The 20,750-nt window shown below is 49.5% G+C and overlaps 8 protein-coding genes across 8 annotated transcripts; 4 read left to right on the top strand and 4 right to left on the bottom strand.

The window, feature by feature from the left end:
* Positions 1-72: 72 nt before the first annotated feature.
* On the top strand, positions 73-907 carry F9C07_2227348 (5-formyltetrahydrofolate cyclo-ligase; the record flags this gene model as incomplete). The annotated part of the gene is made up of 3 exons (XM_041288831.2): positions 73-163; positions 217-726; positions 786-907. 3 exons carry the CDS (start codon positions 73-75, stop codon positions 905-907), a joined length of 723 nt encoding a protein of 240 aa, XP_041141404.2.
* A 181-nt stretch (positions 908-1,088) lies between these two features.
* On the bottom strand, positions 1,089-1,493 carry F9C07_476 (putative small nuclear ribonucleoprotein SmE; the record flags this gene model as incomplete). The annotated part of the gene is made up of 3 exons (XM_041288830.1): positions 1,089-1,141; positions 1,209-1,299; positions 1,350-1,493. The coding sequence occupies 3 exons, from the start codon at positions 1,491-1,493 to the stop codon at positions 1,089-1,091; spliced, it is 288 nt and encodes a 95-aa protein (XP_041141405.1).
* Positions 1,494-1,946: 453 nt separating this feature from the next.
* F9C07_2227346 (nuclear transport regulator) lies at positions 1,947-5,399 on the top strand (the record flags this gene model as incomplete). Its single annotated transcript, XM_071509798.1, has 8 exons — positions 1,947-2,078; positions 2,169-2,261; positions 2,314-2,586; positions 2,694-2,784; positions 2,854-4,134; positions 4,188-4,613; positions 4,691-5,221; positions 5,311-5,399. The coding sequence occupies 8 exons, from the start codon at positions 1,947-1,949 to the stop codon at positions 5,397-5,399; spliced, it is 2,916 nt and encodes a 971-aa protein (XP_071365555.1).
* A 2,755-nt stretch (positions 5,400-8,154) lies between these two features.
* Positions 8,155-15,059, top strand: F9C07_2218668 (fungal-specific transcription factor domain-containing protein; the record flags this gene model as incomplete). The annotated part of the gene is made up of 6 exons (XM_071509702.1): positions 8,155-8,284; positions 9,812-10,006; positions 10,077-14,014; positions 14,091-14,231; positions 14,289-14,381; positions 14,441-15,059. The coding sequence occupies 3 exons, from the start codon at positions 8,155-8,157 to the stop codon at positions 12,896-12,898; spliced, it is 3,147 nt and encodes a 1,048-aa protein (XP_071365554.1). The 3' UTR covers positions 12,899-14,014; positions 14,091-14,231; positions 14,289-14,381; positions 14,441-15,059.
* Positions 13,828-14,469, top strand: F9C07_2199363 (myosin regulatory light chain cdc4; the record flags this gene model as incomplete). Its single annotated transcript, XM_041288843.1, has 4 exons — positions 13,828-14,014; positions 14,091-14,231; positions 14,289-14,381; positions 14,441-14,469. The coding sequence occupies 4 exons, from the start codon at positions 13,828-13,830 to the stop codon at positions 14,467-14,469; spliced, it is 450 nt and encodes a 149-aa protein (XP_041141408.1).
* F9C07_2135501 (uncharacterized protein) lies at positions 15,043-15,506 on the bottom strand. The gene has a single exon (XM_071509142.1). It carries the CDS (start codon positions 15,392-15,394, stop codon positions 15,119-15,121), a length of 276 nt encoding a protein of 91 aa, XP_071365553.1. The 5' UTR covers positions 15,395-15,506; the 3' UTR covers positions 15,043-15,118.
* Positions 15,507-17,113: 1,607 nt separating this feature from the next.
* F9C07_472 (uncharacterized protein) lies at positions 17,114-17,683 on the bottom strand (the record flags this gene model as incomplete). The annotated part of the gene is made up of 1 exon (XM_041284317.1): positions 17,114-17,683. The coding sequence occupies one exon, from the start codon at positions 17,681-17,683 to the stop codon at positions 17,114-17,116; it is 570 nt and encodes a 189-aa protein (XP_041141409.1).
* Positions 17,684-18,032: 349 nt separating this feature from the next.
* On the bottom strand, positions 18,033-20,239 carry F9C07_471 (thimet oligopeptidase; the record flags this gene model as incomplete). Its single annotated transcript, XM_041288832.1, has 2 exons — positions 18,033-18,225; positions 18,282-20,239. 2 exons carry the CDS (start codon positions 20,237-20,239, stop codon positions 18,033-18,035), a joined length of 2,151 nt encoding a protein of 716 aa, XP_041141410.1.
* Positions 20,240-20,750: the final 511 nt, after the last annotated feature.

Raw genomic sequence — 20,750 nt, 5'->3', positions numbered from 1 at the left:
ATACCTACGATCAACATCCGTTTTCCAACCTTCATCACTCCAAGGGTTTTACCACTTCCTCGTAGCAACATGATGACCGGTCTACAAACAGCTAAGAAAGATCTTCGCAGAAAAATGCGTGATGTTCTTCAAAAGATCCCCGCAGATTCTATCGTCAATCAATGTCAGAGACCTTATCGCTTTTGACTCATCATCAAAGGTGCTGACACTTCATAGCTAGAATTGCCACAAGCAAGCTGTTCTCTTTAACTGAGTACCAAAATGCAAAAAGAATTGGCGTTTATTTGTCAATGCCGTCGGGCGAGCTATCAACTACAGCTATTGTGCAAGACGCTTTGATAGACGGCAAAGAGGTCTTCATACCCTATATCCATAATGTGGAGCTGCCATCGACGCAGCAGAAGACATCCATCATGGACATGTTGGCCTTGAATTCCATGGAAGAATTCAATTCTCTCGCCCCCGACAAATGGGGCATCCCATCCCTTACGAAAACTCAAGTTGATACAAGAAAGAACTGTCTCGGCGGTATCGGAGTCTCCCCCTCAGGAGCCGATAAGACTACAGATGGAGACTGGGGATTAGATCTGATTGTCATGCCAGGAATGGCCTTCGATCGCGAATTTAGGAGGCTGGGTCATGGTAAAGGATATTATGATCATTTTCTAACTAGGTACTCCAAAGAGGTTGAGAGTAAGACAACGACGCCAAAAATGCCTTTACTTGGTGAGAGTCCTCCCAACGCATGAACCACAGATTTTTATTCTCACCTAACCTTCGCCCAGTTGCCCTCTCTCTCAAGGAGCAAACTTTGCCCTCGACCGAACATATACCCGTTGCAAACCATGACTGGCCAGTAGATGTTCTCATCGTCGGCGACAATAGGTGCTTCGTCCGTCACCACTAATTTATAGCCCCAAAAAAAGAATTCCCTCTCGTGTCAGAACTCCGTGTATTTAATTGATGTGCAAGAGTGTCTCCCAGCGGCAACCCGTAAAAAGACATGATTAAAGAGAAGTAGATATTGTCGTAGCCTGGCAAAACATTTTTGAAATTTCTTTTCTGTATGCTTCCTAAGGCCCCTATGATCACTGAACGGCTTGGATGAGAGAGACGTTATCTCCCTTAAGCAGGATCTGGCCTACAAGAGAAATCTAGTTAGCCCGCTGACTGCTAGTTAAGAAAAGATATACAGATTAGCTCCATACCAAGAGGCCTGCGCTTCTCTTCTTCGGTCTTTGTAGCCAACCTGACCTCCACTGCATCATCAACGACGAGATTCATGAACTCATCGAATCCCTGATCAAGTCAGCTAAGTAACGCGTTTTTGCCCACATGCGATCACATACCCTGATCTTGCCCTCTATACGGAAAGCCAGTTGCTCATAGAGCCAGATCGAAACGGTGGAGCGCTGTTGAAGAAGCTTGAAAATAAAATGAATCGGCGCGAGCAAGGTCTTGCGACCACCTCCACCGCCTCCACGACCAGCCATGACGATACGCGATAAGTGGAATAAGGAACGGGTTCAAATAGGATGAGCGATTGATGCCGTACTCAAGCGACTGGTAGAGAGCTATTATGGTGGTTTGCGCGGATGTTGGAGGTTGGTTTAGCGTTGGCGGGCAAGATGAGAGAAGGAAGAGAGAGAGCTTAACTCGGGCGGATTCAAACCGCTTCGGGACTTCGCTGCGGCTCACCAACTTTTCCCTTCGGGCTCAGGCGTCACCACATCCCACTTCTACTATAAGGTCATTCACCCGATTTGCCCATCCACCACTATTGAATGATTTTATTTGTGCCTGGGCCTCTCCTTGCATAACTTCTTCAGGGGTTATTTAATGAGTATTCATGACCGTACTCCATAGGTGTTGAGCCTCCGGCCTGGCTGACCCCTCATCTCCGTTTCTTCTTCTCCCTCAACCAAAACATCCCACTCCAATCGACGATGGCCAGCAAGGAGGGTACCGCAGGGCAGGCCTTTGGCCCTGTTCTAGCTGCGGTCGCTACAATGCAGGGAAATGTTTCCAGAACCGAGAAGGCGCATGCTCATGAGTTTCTCGAGAAATTCCAGAAATCAGTCCGTTACCCCCCGACCCCTCACCCCTTCTCCGTACCAGTTCGCCTCAGCCCAATGTGTTCTTACTGACAATCCTGAATCATACTATAGGTTGAAGCCTGGACAATTACCCATGAATTATTGCAGTCTCCCGATGTTCCTGTCGAGGCTAAGTTGTTCGCTGCGACCACGCTGAAGGGAAAGGTGAAACGATCCATGGTCAATGGAAGAAGTACCCGGATGCTGATTGTTGTAGATCATGTTCGATCTGGACCAGCTGCCCGCAGAATCTGTACCCGCTCTAAGGGACTCAGTAATGAATCTCCTCGTCGCCTTTGCATCAGGCCCTCGCCCTATTCAGACACAACTATGCGTATGTTTGGCGAGCCTCGCCATTCAGATGACTGGCTGGAAAGATGTCCTCGCTACTGTCGGCTCAGCACTGGGGAGTAATGCTGGTGATTGCGTGTTGGAGTTTCTGAGAATCCTTCCGGAAGAAGTTACTGAAGGTCGCAAAATCAATCTAAGTGTATGTTCGACAGACAATATCCCACCTACCTACCCATCTATCACGCGATCGGCAACGGCTCTGCTTCGTACAACCAATAGTTAAACTCTAATACATGGCATTATTAGGAAGACGACCTCATCCTCAGGACGAAAGAACTCTTGGAAGATAACGCAGAGCAAGTGATGCACCTTCTAATTCAGTATGCTCAGTCATCACGTATGTACACGTTCCTTAAAGCATTCACGACCCACTCCATACATATACTAAAGTTTATACCTATTTTAGCAACTGCATCTACCAGTCCTCGTCTCCTGGACTGCATTACATCTTGGATGCGCGAGATCCCCGCCTCGAAGATTGTTGAATCACCCTTGTTAGATGTCATTCTGAAGGCACTTGACGATGATGTGTCATTCGAAGCCGCGGTGGAGAGTGTTTGCACCCTGTACAGAGATACTCGGGAGGTGGACGACTCACTGCCGATTATACAGACCTTGTATCCACGCCTAATGTCCCTTCGTCCAAAGATCGCCGAGGCTGCGGAGGCCGAGGATATGGATGCGTTCAGAGGCATTACCAGGCTTTTTGCGGAGGCTGGTGAGTCTTGGGTTGTGCTGATCGCCCGCTTACCGTCCGATTTCCGGGGCCTCGTAGAGGCTGTCCTAGAATGCTGCGCACGAGACTGGGAACGCGACGCTGTTTCACTAACTTTCGTATTTTGGTATGAATTGAAGCAGTATGTCACGCTGGAGCGGTATGCCGATGCACGGGTAAGCTATAGTGATGTCTTCTCCAAGCTGGTGGATGTTATGGTGAAGCACCTTGAGTACCCCCGCCCAGAAGAGGGTGAGACCGATCTGTTTGGTGGGGACCGGGAACAGGAAGAGAAATTTCGTCACTACCGACACTCGATGGGGGATGTCCTCAAAGATTGCTGCGCTGTGATTGGAGTGACGGAATGTCTCTCCAAGGCCTATCAGTTAATCCAGCAGTGGATTTCCAACTACGCTTCCCAGGCTAGCGATGAACATGTTCCAAATTGGCAAGAACTTGAAGCGCCGCTCTTCAGCTTGAGAGCTATGGGCCGCATGGTTGACCCTGAGGAAAGCCAGATTCTCCCGCAAGTGATTCCTCTGATAACACAAATACCGAACCAAGAGAAGGTTCGATTCCAGGCTATCATGGCCCTGGCCCGCTATACGGAATGGACAGCACAGCACCCAGAGACTCTTGAAGCACAGCTGAACTATGTTATTTCCGGGTTTCAACACAGCTCTCCGGAAGTTGTTCAGGCCGCAGCTCTGGCTTTCAAGTTCCTGGGTACTGACTGTCAAAAGCTGCTCGGCGGACACATTGCTCAACTTCATTCGTTCTATGAGTCTGTTCTTGATAAGTTGAAGCCAGCAAGTCAGGAGGAGGTGACTGAGGGTGTGGCGGCTGTGGTTGCAGTGCAGCCACTTGAAAAGATCTATGAGACGATGAAAATGTTCTGCAACCCGATTATGGCTAGAATCATGAACTTGGCGAACAATGCGAAGGACGAACAGGGCCAACGGGCCGTCGCTGGTACGTATATACGGATATTGAAGAAAAGGAGCATGCTAATTCTGTCATTACAGACCATCTCCAATTGATTACGATCTTCGTGCTAGTGGTGAATCCATATGTTTCACCCCACGAGGAAAATCCCGCTGTCAAATATTGTGGCGAGGTCTTGCCCATCATGACGACTATTGTCATGAACTTTACTTCATCTACTCCCATTTTGGAGCGAGTGTGCCGCTGCTGGAGGAACATGCTCATCTCCTACCGAACAGCCATGACTCCGTTATTGCCTACACTGGCAGAGAGCCTCGCCAATGGATTCCAGGCGTCACGAGAAGGGTGCTTCTTGTGGGCCACTGATGCAGTCGTGCGGGAATTTTCCGAAGGTGCTGACCTCGTCGATCCAGGCACGAGTCGTGCCGTCTTCCAATTTTACGAGCAACAGGCGATCGCCTTCTTGCGTATTCTCAATGACTTGCCCCCGGAGAACCTGCCTGACGGTAAGCGCTAGACGAACCTGCTCTTTTTCTATCATAATTATATCTCCCCAGTTGCTGATCTTAATCATCCGTAACAGTGATTGAGGACTTCTATCGTCTTTCTTCGGATGCTGTCCGGTACTACCCCAAAGAGTGCATCACCTCCTCCCTCTCTGTGCCGATCTTCTCCGCAGCCCTGAGCGCCCTTACTTTGCAGCAGATCGACCCTCTTATTGCCACATTACATTATTACCATGACCTGTTTAGCTTCGCTTTCGAAAAGCCCGCAGTGTCCGATTTCACCACCTCGGATGGGGATCCGTATATGAATCCTCCGGAGATTCGCGAGGCAGTCAAACAGTTGATTGCGTCTCAGGGACAAGTGCTTTCGCAGCGACTCCTAACAGGAATGTTGTTCTCGTTCCCCGCAGAATGTTTCCCGGATGCGTCTGGTGTGATGATGTCACTGTTCGACTTGATGCCACAGGAGGCCGGGGCTTGGTTCCAGTCTACTCTCCAGATGTTGCCAGCGGGTACGATGAAAGCTGGTGAGGCCGAGCGGCTGCTGAAGGGCATATCCGACCGGGTACAATCGGGCGAAATCCGCAAGATCCGTACTCTTCTACAAGGTAACGCTTATCTTAACCTTTCTTCCCCCCTCCTCCTCCCCCTTCTTCTTTTTTTTTTGGTAGTGGTTCCCTCAAGCTAACAGCTGCAGACTTCACGAATTCCTATCGGCGACGAAATGTGGCACCTCGAGAAGGGTTGGGCCGGTTGGAGGCCACCCGGTTCCGGTTTAGCGGATAAGTTCTCCGTCGACCAGGACTTAACAAGTCAAAAACACCTCAGCTGAGGAGGTCGGGACTGGGTGATGCTCATCGCCCGCCCATGATTGGCCCCTGTGGCGGAATTGGGGAAAATGCCAATCCATGCAATTTAGTGCACTCCATGGGATCAGCAAGCAATACAGTACACGAAGCGTTGAGAAGCAGCCCCCCGACTAAGAAAAATGCAAACATAGATTACCCCAGTACCTGTATATGACTATATTTAGTTCATGCGGTCCCTTTGCAGGACGCATGGTGGATGATTTCGCAGGGTCGGGGAGAGCGATACAGTCGCAATAGCCCATTGTAATACATCAGTACAATAGCCAAAATTTATGGTTGGAAGAGGTAGACATGGAACAGCGACAACTTTACGCTCTCTGGCTCTCCTACTAGTAAAAAGGAGCTCCGGTATCGGGTTCAACAAGAGCACATGGCATATCCTAATAATCATATCCTGAAACGCAACTAGTTGGTAGAAGACCAACTGACCTTCTGCATGGGATCTTCCTTCAAGCCTGACACCACCAAATGAAAAAAACTGCGTTGACTATGACCGATCACGATCACCAATTAGGTCATCTCCATTATAATGCTGACCAATTTGAGCCAGATATATAGCTCGAATGATTGGTGAGTCGTCTCTAGCCATTTTCATATTATGATGAACACAACCTTTCCCCTTCAAGTAATTAGCATTTGGTATTCATGATTCATTTCTCCCTTGGTGCACTCAATAGCCTTGTTTCAGACAGAGCCGCGTAAATGGGATGCCTTGAGTGAAATCTCCAAAACAACAGGTAACAATGTATATGCCGCATCAAGGGAAGAAAAATGGCGCACCCCTCTGATAATTGCCATGCCAGTAAAACTCACGTCCGCATCACAGTGGTGCAACTCAGCATAGACTCGAGACTAGTGATTGAAACACTTCTACCTGTTAAGCTTGGGGAAAGGATCAACGGGCTGAGGCTTATGCAGGAGCCAAAAAGCGCTCGGCACGAGACCTCGTAACAAAAAGTAAACGAGCTGATCCCGAAATGTGCAAGCATCTTGTAGGATCTCAACAATTCTCCAGCAGTGTCATCTCTAGCCCAGGGATGAGCCGGCTCCAGACTAGGCAAGCATGCTATCACCAGGTACCCAGTCGGATGATCATCAGGTCTATCATTTTCTATCGCCCGAGTTCGGTGCGGGTACCCGTTAAAAGTCCGGGAAAATAGGATAAGCAGGCAGAGAAAATGTAGGCATCCTGGTTGGAGACAAGGTAGACCATCGCGAGGTGGCTGGTGAACTAGGACTGGGGGCGATATTGTGGATTGATTTGGTCTGGCGATCTCATGATGTGTTTGGTGTTCGCATTGGATTAACGGGGATTGAATTAGCTTGGAACTTTTCAAGGAAAGGATGGGTCCAGAGTCTAGAGGGCGCTACTACTCAATGGCGGTGTTGGTGGGGAGATTTGCCTTTCTGCGATCTGCTGTCATTTCCCTTTTTCTATTTTTTGTACCTTCTCTGCCCGATGTGGACTGACCGGCTAAATGAACAATTTCTCCAATGTGGTTTCGAGCCATAGGACAGTGCCCGGGAGAGGACGCTTGACAGGTAACTCCGAAAGACAGCCTGTAAGGGGCTTATGCTACGACTACATAGTTTGCCTACTATTGTCTGCAAGAACCTTGAGCAGGGTACCTGTAACATAACTATGGTGTGCTCGTTTACGTGATCAACGGTAGGTACCAGGGCGCTGGGACGGGCTACGGAGACTTTCGCCAAGCCTAATTCTGTCACCAAAGTCATATCTGTCAGATGCGGACGGACAATATATATGCATATCTGTTACGTACGTACCTCGGATCCTGCCTAATATGTCTTTACCATGGAGACATCTCTACTGATCTTCTTATCAGATAGATCATCAGTGGTCCCTATTCGAGCGGAGGGTGGTTCATGCGCTGGGATCATCAGGTACCAGTGAGCGATCGCCCATAGTCAAGAACACCTTGGTGTGTTTCAGATATTATCGGTTCCTAAATTGATTATTATCCTTACGATATACTTTCTCGAAAAATTATAATTGATTAATTTTATACCGGGATAACCGTCGAAAACAGAAATCGAGGCTGGGGATCATTGTTAGGTTGCCTTTTTGTCAGGAAGCGAGGTGCGAGGCTGAAGGAAAAAGCAATATAGCCTACCCAACAAGCCGTGTTGATCTTCCTCCGCGGACCTCAACGCCTGGCCAAAGTATTCATGCAGTGCTCCTCCAGCATCTGCTCTGCTAGTACTCTTCCGCGCATGAGGGGATTTCAGCGTGTAGATCTATACCGGTTATTTATCTTTTCAGCCACAACAACACGCAGTAAATATCAGCCTGGGATGCAGATCAACCCCGCCATATAGGCAATCAACAGGCCCACAATGGGAGTTCGAAGCATTGATCGCTTATTTTACTTCTTGAGGAGCGCCACTACGAGGCTAGTGAGTCAGTTTGGTCCACGTTATTAACGAATAACTGCTATTGTTAGCCCACCAACGAAAGGATGGAACGGGAAGATGGTCCCATCCATGCTCACTTGACCACAATTATCCGCATTAACCGCGTCTATTTCACCTTCCTCGAGCACAAACGATGAGGATCCTTAGTCGCAGGTTGCATGTGCCCCGAAACAGATCTCAGATGGGTTAGTATGGGAGTGTTTCGACTGTGTCCATCGATATGTTCTCCACCCAGAATGATAGGCACCGTGTCGTCAATTGGAGGGCTGTCAGTCACAAGGTTCCAAACCCTAACTATCATGTCTCGACCCTTTTTCCGAGGGAGTGGAATTTTTGGCAGGTTATGCGCAGGGGATAGTACCTACAGTGTGGCTCTATTATGATACTGGGAGAATGCACGATAGTTTTTTAGAGTAGGGTACAGCACGTCATGTCAGCTGAAAACGACTGCCTCTGACTGGCTGGCTGAGATTCTAGTTGCATTCTGTAGTACTTCGGTGCAGTTCTTCTTACATGAGTTAATTAAATCCTTGATCGTAATCGATCTTAATCTCATGACGATCGTCCTTTCTAACCTGCACGATCTCCTCTCTACCCGCTTCAACAGACGAAACAAGGCCACCTCTAGTAAACAGGAAAAGGGCGCACAAAACCCACGATACCCTCTCATCTTCCCTTCTGGGAAGTGATAGGCAGTCCTATTGCTTTTTCCTTTGACACTTGGTGATTTCCCGCTGTTTGATTTACATATCAAAGCCGGGATAGTCGCGAAGCTGGAACTTAAAACACGTTCTAGTGCTGGAGGGAAAAAAGAAAAGAAAGCGGAGATGGGGAAAGATTGGCGTTGAGGGTTGATATTCATTTTGCTAGGACAGTAGATGGAATCCACTTGATGCATGAAATGCCGACTGACCACGAAAAGAACTGGACAGGAATAACATGTTTAGAGCCTTAGTATGTAGATACCCCACTTGTCATGGAGTCATAGAACTGGGTAGTGGCTATCATTATACGAGATAGAAAATTATTCTCATTTTTAGTTTTATTTCATTATTTTATTCGAATTTCTCTTTTTTTTTCATGAATTGTTTTTTGAATGATTTAATTGAATCCTTGGGTTGCTCGGTCCTCTATATGAACTCGTCTGTCGCCGCCCGTTCTATTGGGAAGTAAGTAGTAGAACTGAGGAGGTACTGTATACGACCGATTGGACTGTTACAGTACAAAAAGGGTACTTTATATATTTCCAATCGCCTTCCCCTCTTTTCAAACTTTGTCGTGCGGTCTTTCTCTCTCCGCCTTTCGACTTCTCCAATTTTTATCCCATATCGTTCCTAGCGATCATACCACCACCTCTGCGATCTCTGCGATCTCTGCGATCTCTCCTTTTCTCTCTTCCATTTCCATCCTGTGTTTCCAGATTTCTACCGGCGAAGTTCGCTTCTAGATTTCGGTCGGAGTAGAGTTTTCAGTTCGGAGACAATCCTTTTCTCTGCCCAGCCGTCTCGGGAACGCTTCGGCTTTCCGTCCACACGTTTTTCCCCACGGGGTTTTCCCTCGAACTCATACTTGCGCCGCCGCCATCCTTTGCATCTTTACTTCCGGGAGAGAAAGACAACCCTTTGGTCTATTCCGTGTCCATGGCAAGTTTCCTCTGCTTGCTAATCTCTCCGTGAAACCTCATATCCGCCTATTCCACCCCGGACTCGGGCCGTCATCGCCCGGTCTGATGCCCCGACGTATTCGGTAACCCTCCGTTCTCCGCAGGTCGACGTCCTGTGCATTTTGGGCGACCGGGAAGTCAAGGAAGCAAAGGCGGCCGTCAATATTTCATTATTTCTCGGTTGGACCGCCTGAAGATGACCTTGGCAGTTGGTACAATCAGTGGTCTAGACCAAGGGCCTAAGGGCATCCGCAGAGAACGAGAAGTTGAGATCATGGACAACGATACCATCACTGTCAATGGCGCCCCGAAGAAAAGGAAGAGGGTTCGAAAGGTCAACACAGACCGTAAATTCGAATGTACCCACGAAGGGTGTGGGAAAAGCTATTCGCGTGCGGAGCATCTATACCGACATCAGTTGAACCGTGAGTGAAACCCCACACCACAACGGTTATCGAAAGAAGTGAGCGCTGACTGATCTCTTTGATGGCTCAGATACTCCCAAGCAAATATATCGATGTGATTTCCCTGATTGTTACCGCTCCTTCGTTCGACAAGACCTCTGTATTCGACACCGTGAACGTCACACCACCCAAGGCTCTCAGCTCCAAAAACGCGATCATTTTGCGCAAGCTGCTACCAACCAGCCTCAGAGCCCGCATCATGTACCTCACGTCAGCCAAGCGACTGTCGTCACACCTCCATCCTTGCCTACGCAAATGTCAAGCGCTCCGTCCAACGTAGTTGTTCCGATATCTCCTTCGTCCTCGTCATCTCCATCTGTCGGTCTGAATTCCGTATTTAGCTACCAACATCATATACTACCATCTCAAAACGAAAACACTTTCCCCCGGTCAAATAGCTTAAGTACTCATGGGAAAAGTTCTCCTCCAGTACCGACGAGTTACAGCCCCCCGGAACTACATAAAACGTCGTATGGGTCGTTGAGCAACCATCATCCGACAAATACTTCCATCGGTGAAGTCCATCACGACGCACAATCACATCATCCTTTGTCTGAACCTGGCCAGACACCCAGCACACAATCCCAAGGTGCTGATGGAGCCTACTCATCACTGCCGACAGATGCCAACGGATCCTCTCTGGCTGACACTGTACCATTTACCTCTCAGGCTGGTATGCAAATGCCCGTGAATAGTTACTCAGGTCTCTCTCTAGCCCCGGCAGCAACTTCTACACCGGCGACTCTTGACCAAGCGGCCAACATGGGCACTCTTGATGCGATGTCGGGAATGATAGCTCCCGGCTCGACAGTTGGGGACCCTGGCTTTGATTCGTTGGCCAACTGTGTCTACCCGATCTTTGGCAGCGAATCATATAATAGATCTCCCTTTGCTATGGCGGAAGACTTTACGGCATGGCTTTTTAATGAACCCGTTCCCGGATCGTCGTCTATGAGCTACCCTGCAGCGACCGGTATGGTCCCGAACTACATGGATCCTACGCAACTGCCGAATCAATTCTTGTTGGGTGATCCGGCCTATGGGACGTTTTTGAGCGGCGTAATCCCGCCCCATCATCCCATGAGCGTCACCAGCATTCTGGATCCCGGGTCACCTCGTGCCATTATATCGGAGGAAAAGCGGCAGGAACTGCTTCATCTCATGGCGACTCGCTTTAATGAAGCTGCCTACTCGGCGGTGGCCAAGCGCAAGGATGCTTTAATGGATGGCGACATGGACGATGACAACCACGTTTTGAGCTTGCGCATGATGCAGACGTACATTGGATCGTACTGGTATCACTTCCATTCTCAGTTGCCCATCCTGCATCGGCCCACATTTTTCGCCGACCAGGCGCCAAACCTGCTTCTATTGATCGTTATAGCCATCGGTGCATCCACGCTAGACAAGATTCATGGTCCAGAGTTAACCGAAGCGGCATCTGAGCTGGCAGACTTTATTGTGTGGCACCTTAGATGGGAGCTCTTCATGGACGCTGACTTCCGGCCGCCTGCCAAACTGTGGGTCTTCCAGGCCCTCTTGCTCCTTGAGGTTTACGAAAAGATGTACTCTACTCGAGCATTACATGAACGAGCACATATCCACCATGACACCACTTTGACCCTGATGCGTCGCGGCAGCTCCTTGATTGGACGTTCCGCCTTCGACTCGCCCGCAAGCTTGAGAGACGACCGGCAGGCCCGGTCGGTATCCTGTTCGACGACGACACAGGACTTTTCCGCGGACGAATCGTGGACGCACTGGATCAAAGCGGAGGCCACCCGGCGAGTGGCGTTTGCAGCTTTCGTTCTGGATTCCACCCATGCCACTATGTTCGGCCACTCGGCTAAGATGGTCGCGCATGAGCTTCGGCTACCCTTGCCCTGCGATGAAGCTTTGTGGTCGGCGACCAGTGCTGCCGAAGTGGCGCGTGTGCAGGCTAGTCTCCATGCTAACGGGGTGAAGCCGGTCATGTTTTTGGATGGCCTCAAACGGACACTGAATGGGCAACGAGTCCGGACTAATGCCTTCGGAAGGACCATCCTCATGGCGGGTCTACTCAGCGTCAGTTGGCATATGAACCAGCGAGATCTCCAAGTCAGTTCTTTGGGAGTCCCTCAGGCACTGGGCGGTCGAGATAAATGGAGGGCTGCGCTACTGCGGGCCTTTGATAATTGGCGACGAGATTTCGACGAAGCGTTGGGACAAGCCGGGACACCGCCACCTTTCCCAGGGTACCGGGTTCAACATCCACTTGACGACGACAACGTCTTCGAATCCCGCGACGTACTGCACGGCCTTGCTCACATGGCGTCGCACGTCGACATCGTCGATTGTCAGATCCTCGGCGGTGCCACCCGACTCATGGGAAGGGCTATCACTGCCAGAGACTACAATGCCGCGCGTGAGAAGATGACCGAGCGATGGGCCACAAAGGCGTCAGCGCGAGACGCGACTTTCTACGCCCTCAAGTTTCTCTCCGAGTGTTTGCTGAGCGGCGAGTCGGAGGAAGGGGAGCTTTACTCAGGACGGGATGACTATCTTCTCAACCGACCATGGGTGATCTACGTTGCGGCATTGGTCGTCTGGTGCTATGGATACGCGCTGGAAGGCCCGATTCGCTCGCCACCGAAGTTGGCCACGGTGGCGGACCAGCGTCGTGACATGCAGGAGTTTCTCCGACGGGTGGGCGGCGTGCGTTCACCCAACGACCTGGAAGCAATGGAGGGCCGCAATCAGTGCCTGGGTCTGTTGATGATCCTGCGGGATGGATTTGTCAACACGCGATGGGAGCTGTTGGCGGAGGCGGCCAATTTGTTGAGCAGTTGTATTGAAAAGTTGAAGGGCCGATAAGCGTTGATACAGTTCCAGGGTTTCTTATACATATTCGACTTTTCTTTTTTGTATGTACGGTTTTCAAGGGGGCTTTTGTTCTTTCTTTGGGAGCTGGTTGATATCCTTCTCATTTTGTGTTATGTATATATACTACTTTTTGGGTCTGTTCATGGGTTATGATTATGCGGTGATACCAATGGGATAAGCGTTGTCTTCTGCATGCTATGTATGATTCTTGGAGAGTAGCACTTGAGATTGGAATAGACTAGTTCGTAAGCTTGAAGTGATCACATGATATTGATCTTGTCTTCGACTCGATCTGGAATGACGTCCGAAATGGGGAAGGGCCCAGGTTCCCAATAAGGTAACGGTTACCACAACAACGGACCCTCCACTTACTCCTTTTCTCCCGCCTTTTCACTCTCTTATCAACATTCCAGTCCTGCCTGTTCCTTGGTTAACCTCTCTGTGACGTGCTGGTCAACCGTCAATTCTCCATTGCAACCATCCCTACCTTCATTCCCCCTCGCAGCAATCCACACAACTCTATACCATTTCCGGAATCTTCCTCGCAATCGCTCCATAACAACAAATCGAAAAGATGGTACGTGGCCCCGTCTGATTGTTGCTCTGCAATCCCTTGGAATAGTGGCAAGAGAAACATGGCCAGCGAGGTGAAGGGGGATGCCCAAGAGCTTGCAGAAAGTGGTTGTTTACTTCCTCCTGGATCCGGGGCGAGGTCTCTCTCGGTCCCAATGAATCGATTGGATTGACTTGCCGCCCCTCAACCTCATGCGCATTCCCTGGTTCGCCCTTTTCCGACCCATTCCATCAACAATCTTCCCCTCCTCATTCTCCCCAGTACACCTGCATTTTTAATCTCCCTCATCTGTCACCCTGTGCTTGGAATCTTTTTCCTTGGTTGAATCTCGCATTTGGTGTTCAAAATGACCGGCTCACACAATAATCACGACGATCAGGCCTCCACCAACTACAAAGAAGCGTTCTCCCTCTTCGATAAGCGCGGCTCCGGCAAGGTCTCCCTGGAGTCCCTCGGTGACCTCCTGCGCGCATGCGGCCAGAATCCCACCCTCGCCGAGATCGCCGAACTGGAGAACGGCCTCGGCGGAGACTGTATGTCTATATCCTTCTCTTGTCGCGAACTTAGTTCATAAGGAAAATCATAATCTAACGGTTCACATGTGCATAGTCGACTTCGAATCTTTCGTGAAGGTTCTCAACCGTCCAAACGGCTTCCGCGATCCTGGTGAGGCCGAGGAATACTGCCGCGGATTCCAGGTGTTCGATAAGGATATGACCGGGTTTATCGGAGTCGGTCAGCTTCGATACAGTATGTATTATGATGACAGGACGTGGTACAAGACGACGGAGATGCTAACGGGAACAGTTCTGACGAACTTGGGCGAGAAGATGTCGGACGAGGAGGTCGATGAGCTGCTCAAGGCGGTTGATACCAGCTCGGGTGAGATTAACTACACTGGTAAGTTACGGAATTCGCAGGCACAGTCTTCGGGACCGAACTAATGCGTGGATATCTAGACCTCGTTCGCACCATTCTGGCCAACTGATGATTGATACACGATACCCTATGTTCTATGATATTATGAGAATCGCTCGAGGGGCGGAGTTGGGCTAAGTTTCAGTTCGTTTGTATTGTATATCGGGTTCATATGATATGGATAGCAATAGCAATGATAGCATAGATATTTGCACAAATTCACCAGTCCATATACGCTTTTGACTTAGTGATACTTGATATGACGTAGAGTCGATGAGGGTGCACCAGACGGCCACTCCCTTGTTGGCCTAGTTTTTCTGCGACCATGTATAACCAACTAATTTAGTAGAACGAACTCAACTATAATAGCGAGATCAGGTCTCAGACCAGCCAAGTAAGAGATAGACTCCCCTGCTAAACGTCACCACTACCCCAAACGACATAGAATGCTCTCTAAAGGGATCTAGAAGTACATACACAGTACAAGTGGCATACCACGCAAAGCTACCGAACCGACAGGGAAGTCTCTCATGCCATGTCAGTCTCGCGACCTTATGTACGGAGTATCCCATTCTGGATAAGAAACGAGATATAACACTCGAGTGGTAGACATGTCGTTCCCTTAATTTTAAGTGGGGTAGCTATACGGAGTAAACTATCTCGGTTAAATTCTACGGATGATAACTCCGTACTCCACTACGGAGTATATATACCTGTGTTTACATATAGTCTTCGTAGAAATAACTCGAAAGGAAAGATAAGATAATGCAAATCGTTTTGAAGTATAGGATACCATCCTCTCGGCTCTTTGACAGTTTATGTGAAAAGCAGAGATATATATTTCCAAAGAAGAAGAAAAAGGGGAAAGGGTAATGAACACCGATAGGAGCAACACCACACTGTATATCGAGACAAAATCTATAAACTGGCATAGAGTGAACCCTAGTCACAGAACCCCTGCAAACCAAGACTACAACAACACAAACAAGTCTCATTAACTACAGAGGCCCAAGAAGATTATAGCAATAAAGTGTACGAACGGGAGGCCTAAGAGTGATCTCTAGGACATCGAATGATGAATGTAAACCAAGCTCTAAGCCTCTCTCAGAGCATAAAAATGGAGTACAAATTAGTAAAGCTACCTTAATAGGACCACAGACTTGGCAATACTCGTGTATCTGTCAGTGTGGGTATAGAAGCCTGGTCAATCTCCTCTAGGGCCTAAAAGTGCAGTGCAGACTTGGCACCGCACTTCTCAGCGTCATCTCGATGAGTCTACCTAGGTGAATATTGCTCCCGTCTCTCTAAGAAGCCGATTGAAACCTGGCTGTCCTCTCAAGGGCTCTAAAAATGCAGTACATGGCTGTACAACACTCAATTACGTCCATCAAAGTAGATGGTGAATCCTAAGTATTCTCTCCCAGGGCAGAAGTGCCGTACAGCTTGAAACGCTGGAAACCTAAGATATGCTGGACATACAGGTAGTGCTAATTCTTGTGTCAACCGCAATGGGTCTAAGAGTGTAATAGAACTAAATCATCTCTAGTAATGCGTATAGGAACCTCTAACTATTATCTCCCAGAGACTAAAAATGCAGTGTAGCTGCGCCTCCTTAGAACTTGTCGGAATTGACTTATAAGGATGTCCGTAGGATGACTATCCTCTCCCAGAGCCTAAAAGTGCAGTGTAGTGTAATCATAATGATCCCATCCAGCCTTCACAGTATGCCAAGTGTGGTAGTACTGACCTCCATAAAATCCGGATGAACATGATATCCTCGTCATCCCCTCCAGGGCTCTAAAAATGCAGTGCTAGGCTGTGCTAAATTAAGACCCACATAGCAATACTAATCTACACCTATCAGCATGAATGTAAAGCCCTGGTCAACCTCTCTCAGAGCCTAAAAATGCAGTGCAAAGTCGGGCCACTTATAATTTGTCTATCAATTTCCTGGTCCTTGACTATCCTCTCCAGGGATCTAAAAGTGCAGTGCAGGTTCGACCTCCTTGCATCTAAAATGTGGCAGTGCTGGGCTGTATCTATCTAATATTAGTTCTTGGTTTAATATTCTGATCATTTTCTGTAGGGGTCTATGTGCAGTGCTTTCGATTTGGAGAGATTATAGAGGCTTAGGTTATCCTTCTGGTATACGCAATCCAGGGAAAGGAGTTGTTGGTCTTGGTCATCTTCTACGAGGTTGTGTTGTATAGACCTGTTAGTTTATTGGGTGTTGTTTCTGCCTGATAATCTAGGTGTTAAGCATAGTTCTCTGGTGTACCTATGATAATAGGCTAGACTGGCGAGGTGACATTGAGCGCAGTAGATCATTTGCTACTAGAATATTGTCTATGGCATTGTGATATTGATCTGGAGTATTGGTTGTAGTGATGGTATTCTTGATGATAAGAGGGCAAAGTAGATGAAGATTTCCAAAAAGTCATAGAACAATTAGGGTTATTGGAACTATATACCAGCATTACTACATTGACTATGTAAAAGGCCCTAAAGATGATGCACGTATAACCCAATTAGTCTATACAAAGGACAACCAGCATTCTCAGTGCTACATCTACGAGAAACCTCACGCATGACAATGTCCACAATGTAATCAATACTAACCACACTCCATGCACCACAAATCCACCAAAGCAACACCCACAAATAAAGTATACACATCCATTCATTAACCAATATACAAGAAGTATCGATACACACTAAACCTCCACCCTCCACTCCCTCCACTCATCATCAACCCCCTTCAACCTCCCCTCATCCCCCATGACCCCCGTCTCCATCAACGCCCCCGGGAGCAAATAAACGACCTTCTCCTTCCTCTCGTCCTCCTCGCCCTCCCCATCACCCCCGGAAGCAGAAGCAGCAACAGAAGTCATCGGAAAAAGCACCCGGTCCAAGAAATACCCCACCACAACCCGACACCGTCCACACCGCAGAAACAATCTCTTCTCGAAGCCGTCCTCGCGCCGCACGAGCGTCGCCTTGCGATCCGGTATCGTTGTCGAAAGGAGGATGGTGTAGTGTTCCTGTAGGTTAGAGGAGTCGGTGTCCTCGGAGGTATTTGATGTTGGGAGGGGGCAGATGATGGCTTTGTCTTTGGCGGGGTCTTTGCGGCGTGGGAGGGAGGGGATGTCGCGGGTTGTTGCGAGGAGGAGGTGGTTGCAGAAGCGGCAGTGGTGGGTGTGGACTGGGAGTCGGTTTTGTATTGTTGGTTGTTCTTGTTGGAGGGATTGGTCTTCAGGTTGTAATTGGGGGTCCGGGGTGGACATTTTTGGGTTCTTTTTGGTGGTTGTGGTGTTGATATTTCTGGCTGGAGCTTGTTTCGGTTTGATTGATGTGGGTTCGTTTTGATTGAGCGAGTGAATTGGTTGTCGTGTTCGTTAAAGGTGATTGTAGTGTTGCGATGAAGGTGTCGGTGGAAGCTGAAGAAGAGCTTTTGGTGGGCCTTATCGATAAGATTGATCGGCGCGACACAGCTACAATTTGTACTTACTCCGTACTATCTATCTATTCAGAGATCTACTTGATTCTCCAAGCGTCTCCAGATCATTTCTTCTTCATTCGAACTTGATTATATTCACTGAATCATTTATATATCGGTAGGTATAAATATTAATCCTAGGCCAAGCCCATATCCTTGTAGAATGCATCAGTCTTGGGCTCGCGGCCCAAGAATTCCGTCAAGCTCGTCATCTCATCCTGGCTGCCTCCCTTCTCCAGAACCTGGTGACGGTAGCGTCGGCCGGCGGTCGGGTTCATTGGGTCAGCCTTGAAGACGGTGTAGAACATATCGGTGGAGTAAACTTGGGAGCTGTTACATTATTAGCAAGAAGGTTAATACCACGAGAAAGAATAGAGCAAGCGTACCTCAGGTATCCGTAGTAACCGGCATCATAACCACCGATCAAGTGTCCAAAGGTCGCCTCGCCGTGTCCCCATTCGTCGCCCAGGCCCAAGATCTCCGGTCCGTCCATCTGGGTAATCTGCTTGCGCAGCTGGTTGTAGGTGGCCGAGATCGGCAGCTTCTCAATGTCTTCGTGGCTCTTGGGCTCGTGCACGGTCATGTCGAAGATACCGAAGTGCAGCTGGCGCAGGTTGAACAGTGCGTCGTTGACATGCTTCGTCCGGATCAGGTTCGCAATCACCTCGTCGGGGATCTGCTCGGCCGGCTCGGGCTTGTCGCCGGCCTGTTCCTTCCACGCGGCGAAATATTCGGGTGACAGCGTCGAGTAGTGCTTGCTGAGCGACTTGAGCTGCGATGGGGTCCAGCACCAGTTCTCCAGCATCTGACTGGGGGCCTCGACGAAGTCACGCACGGTGTTAGTTCCGTGGAACCGAGAGTAAATGGTCTTGGCCACGAGGTCATGAATACCATGGCCCAGCTCATGGAACAATGTCACCACCTCGTCGTGCTTAAGCAGACTGGGTTTCTTCGGTGTCGGCTTAGTGAAGTTGCACACAAGCGCGGTGGCGGGGTACCGGCGCTTGCCGTCCTTGTCGATGAAACCGGGCTGGAGGTTGAAGTTGGCCGCGTGGCCGTATTTGCCGCTCCGAGGGAAAAGGTCCAGATAGAGATAGCCGACAAATCCGCTACCCTCGCCCTCATCGTTCCAGACGCTGAAAATCTGCACATCCTCATGCCAGACAATGTCACTTCCCTTACCGGAGGGAGCTACCTTAGCCCGATCATCACCGATGATCTCTACGAACACCAATCCGAACAACTCCTCGAAGATCTTCAACATGCCCTCAATGGTAGTTTGGAGAGGGAAGTATTCAGCGATCTGCTGCTGGTCCAGCGAGTAGTTCTTCTCCAGCATCAAACGATCGTAGAACCGGTGGTCCCACAGATAGTATTTGCCGTCAAAGGTCTCGCCACGAGCTTCAATATCGTTCTTCTTCAACTCCAACAGACTCTTGATCTCCTTCTGGCCACCAGCTGTCAGGCGACTCCGCAGATCTCCCAAGAAGGTGTCAACCGTCTCTGGTGTCTTGGCCATCTTATCCTCAATGCGGAATGCTGCATGGTTAGGGTATCCCAAAAGCCGAGCAGCCTCGTCGCGCAGGACAATGGCCTCCCGGAAGAGAGGTACGTTCTGGTTGCACTTGTTCTCGTTCTGGATCATCACCTTCTTGCGAGTTTCGGGGTTCTTGGCATATTTCATAGTTGGGAAAAGATCCGGATACTTGAAGGTCAGCCAGAGCTTGCCCGCGTTCTCTCCCTCACCCTTCTTCAAACCAGACAGGACATCCTCCGGCACACCGTCCAGTTCTTCGGGGGTAAACCAGAGACCCTCGTTCTCTTCATTCAAGTTCTTCTGGAACTCAATGCTGATCTGACTCAGACGCTTCTTGATCTCCTTGAAGCGGTCCCGCTTCGGGCCAGCGGGGAGACCCAACCCATTGCGAATGTAACTCTTGTGCTCCTTCTCTAAGAGGCGACGCGACTCGGGGTCAAGGGTTTCGTTCTTGTTCAGCACGGCATCCACAAGCTTGAAGACATCCTCACGCATGACTGTTTCGATGAAGAATTCGTCCAGCTCTGCCTCGGCCTTGGACGAAGCATCGCGCAACTGCTGTTCGGTCGAGACTGCCTGGTAGAAGCTGAGGATGTGGGCTTCCAGCGCCATGGTGTTCTCGTCATGGGCCAGCGGCTTGAGCACTGAATCGAATGTGGCCGTCTCAGGCTTCACATTGGCGACAACCTCATCCTGGACCTTGCGGGATGCCTCAATGAGGCGTTTGGCATCGTCAACGATCGACTGAGCGGTTGCTGTGAAGACCGGCGGGGCCTGAGGTGGGCGGCGGTAGTGTTCTGGAGCCATGCTCGCGGTGGTGAGGGATTTACGGAGGTTCGTCAGTGCCGTAGGGGATACTGTAGATGTGGTCAGTCGTGAGCCACGGAGTTGGCCCAATACTGAGGAGAGTCTGAAAGTGGGGGACGAGAGGCGGAGCGGAGGAGCCACGGTGATGAGAAGAACGCCCACAAGCAGGACGAGGGCGTGTAGAAAAAAGGAGCGAAGGGCGGGAATGGTGGGGGTAGAAATTGGAGAGGTGGGGTAAGAATAATTTGTTCAAGCAGAAGATACGTGGCTTTGCAGTGGTGATGCAGAGATGATGGTGACCTGCAGTCTATGGTTGTATTTACTTGGTCACTGGAGTTGGACCCGCGCTAACGGCAAGCTAGTAAACTGTGGAGCTGGTGCGATGCCAGGTGACTTTCCCACCCACCGCAAAATCGAACTTCGACTTAAGAAAAGTGGTTCGTTGTCCAAGGTGATTGATACAATAGAAGGCCGGTCTACTGAGATCTACGGTATGTGCACAATCTGTCAG

Source organism: Aspergillus flavus, chromosome 1 (genome assembly GCF_009017415.1).
Source record: "Aspergillus flavus chromosome 1, complete sequence".
NCBI classification, from domain to species: Eukaryota; Fungi; Ascomycota; class Eurotiomycetes; order Eurotiales; family Aspergillaceae; genus Aspergillus; species Aspergillus flavus.
The sequence above is the reverse complement of the archived record's forward strand: the minus strand, read 5'-3'. Positions and strand labels throughout refer to the sequence as shown.

Bases quoted from the DNA above. Each gene is read 5' to 3' on its own strand.
- F9C07_2135501 (XM_071509142.1), bottom strand. From the start codon at position 15,394: ATGAGACTTGTTTGTGTTGTTGTAGTCTTGGTTTGCAGGGGTTCTGTG.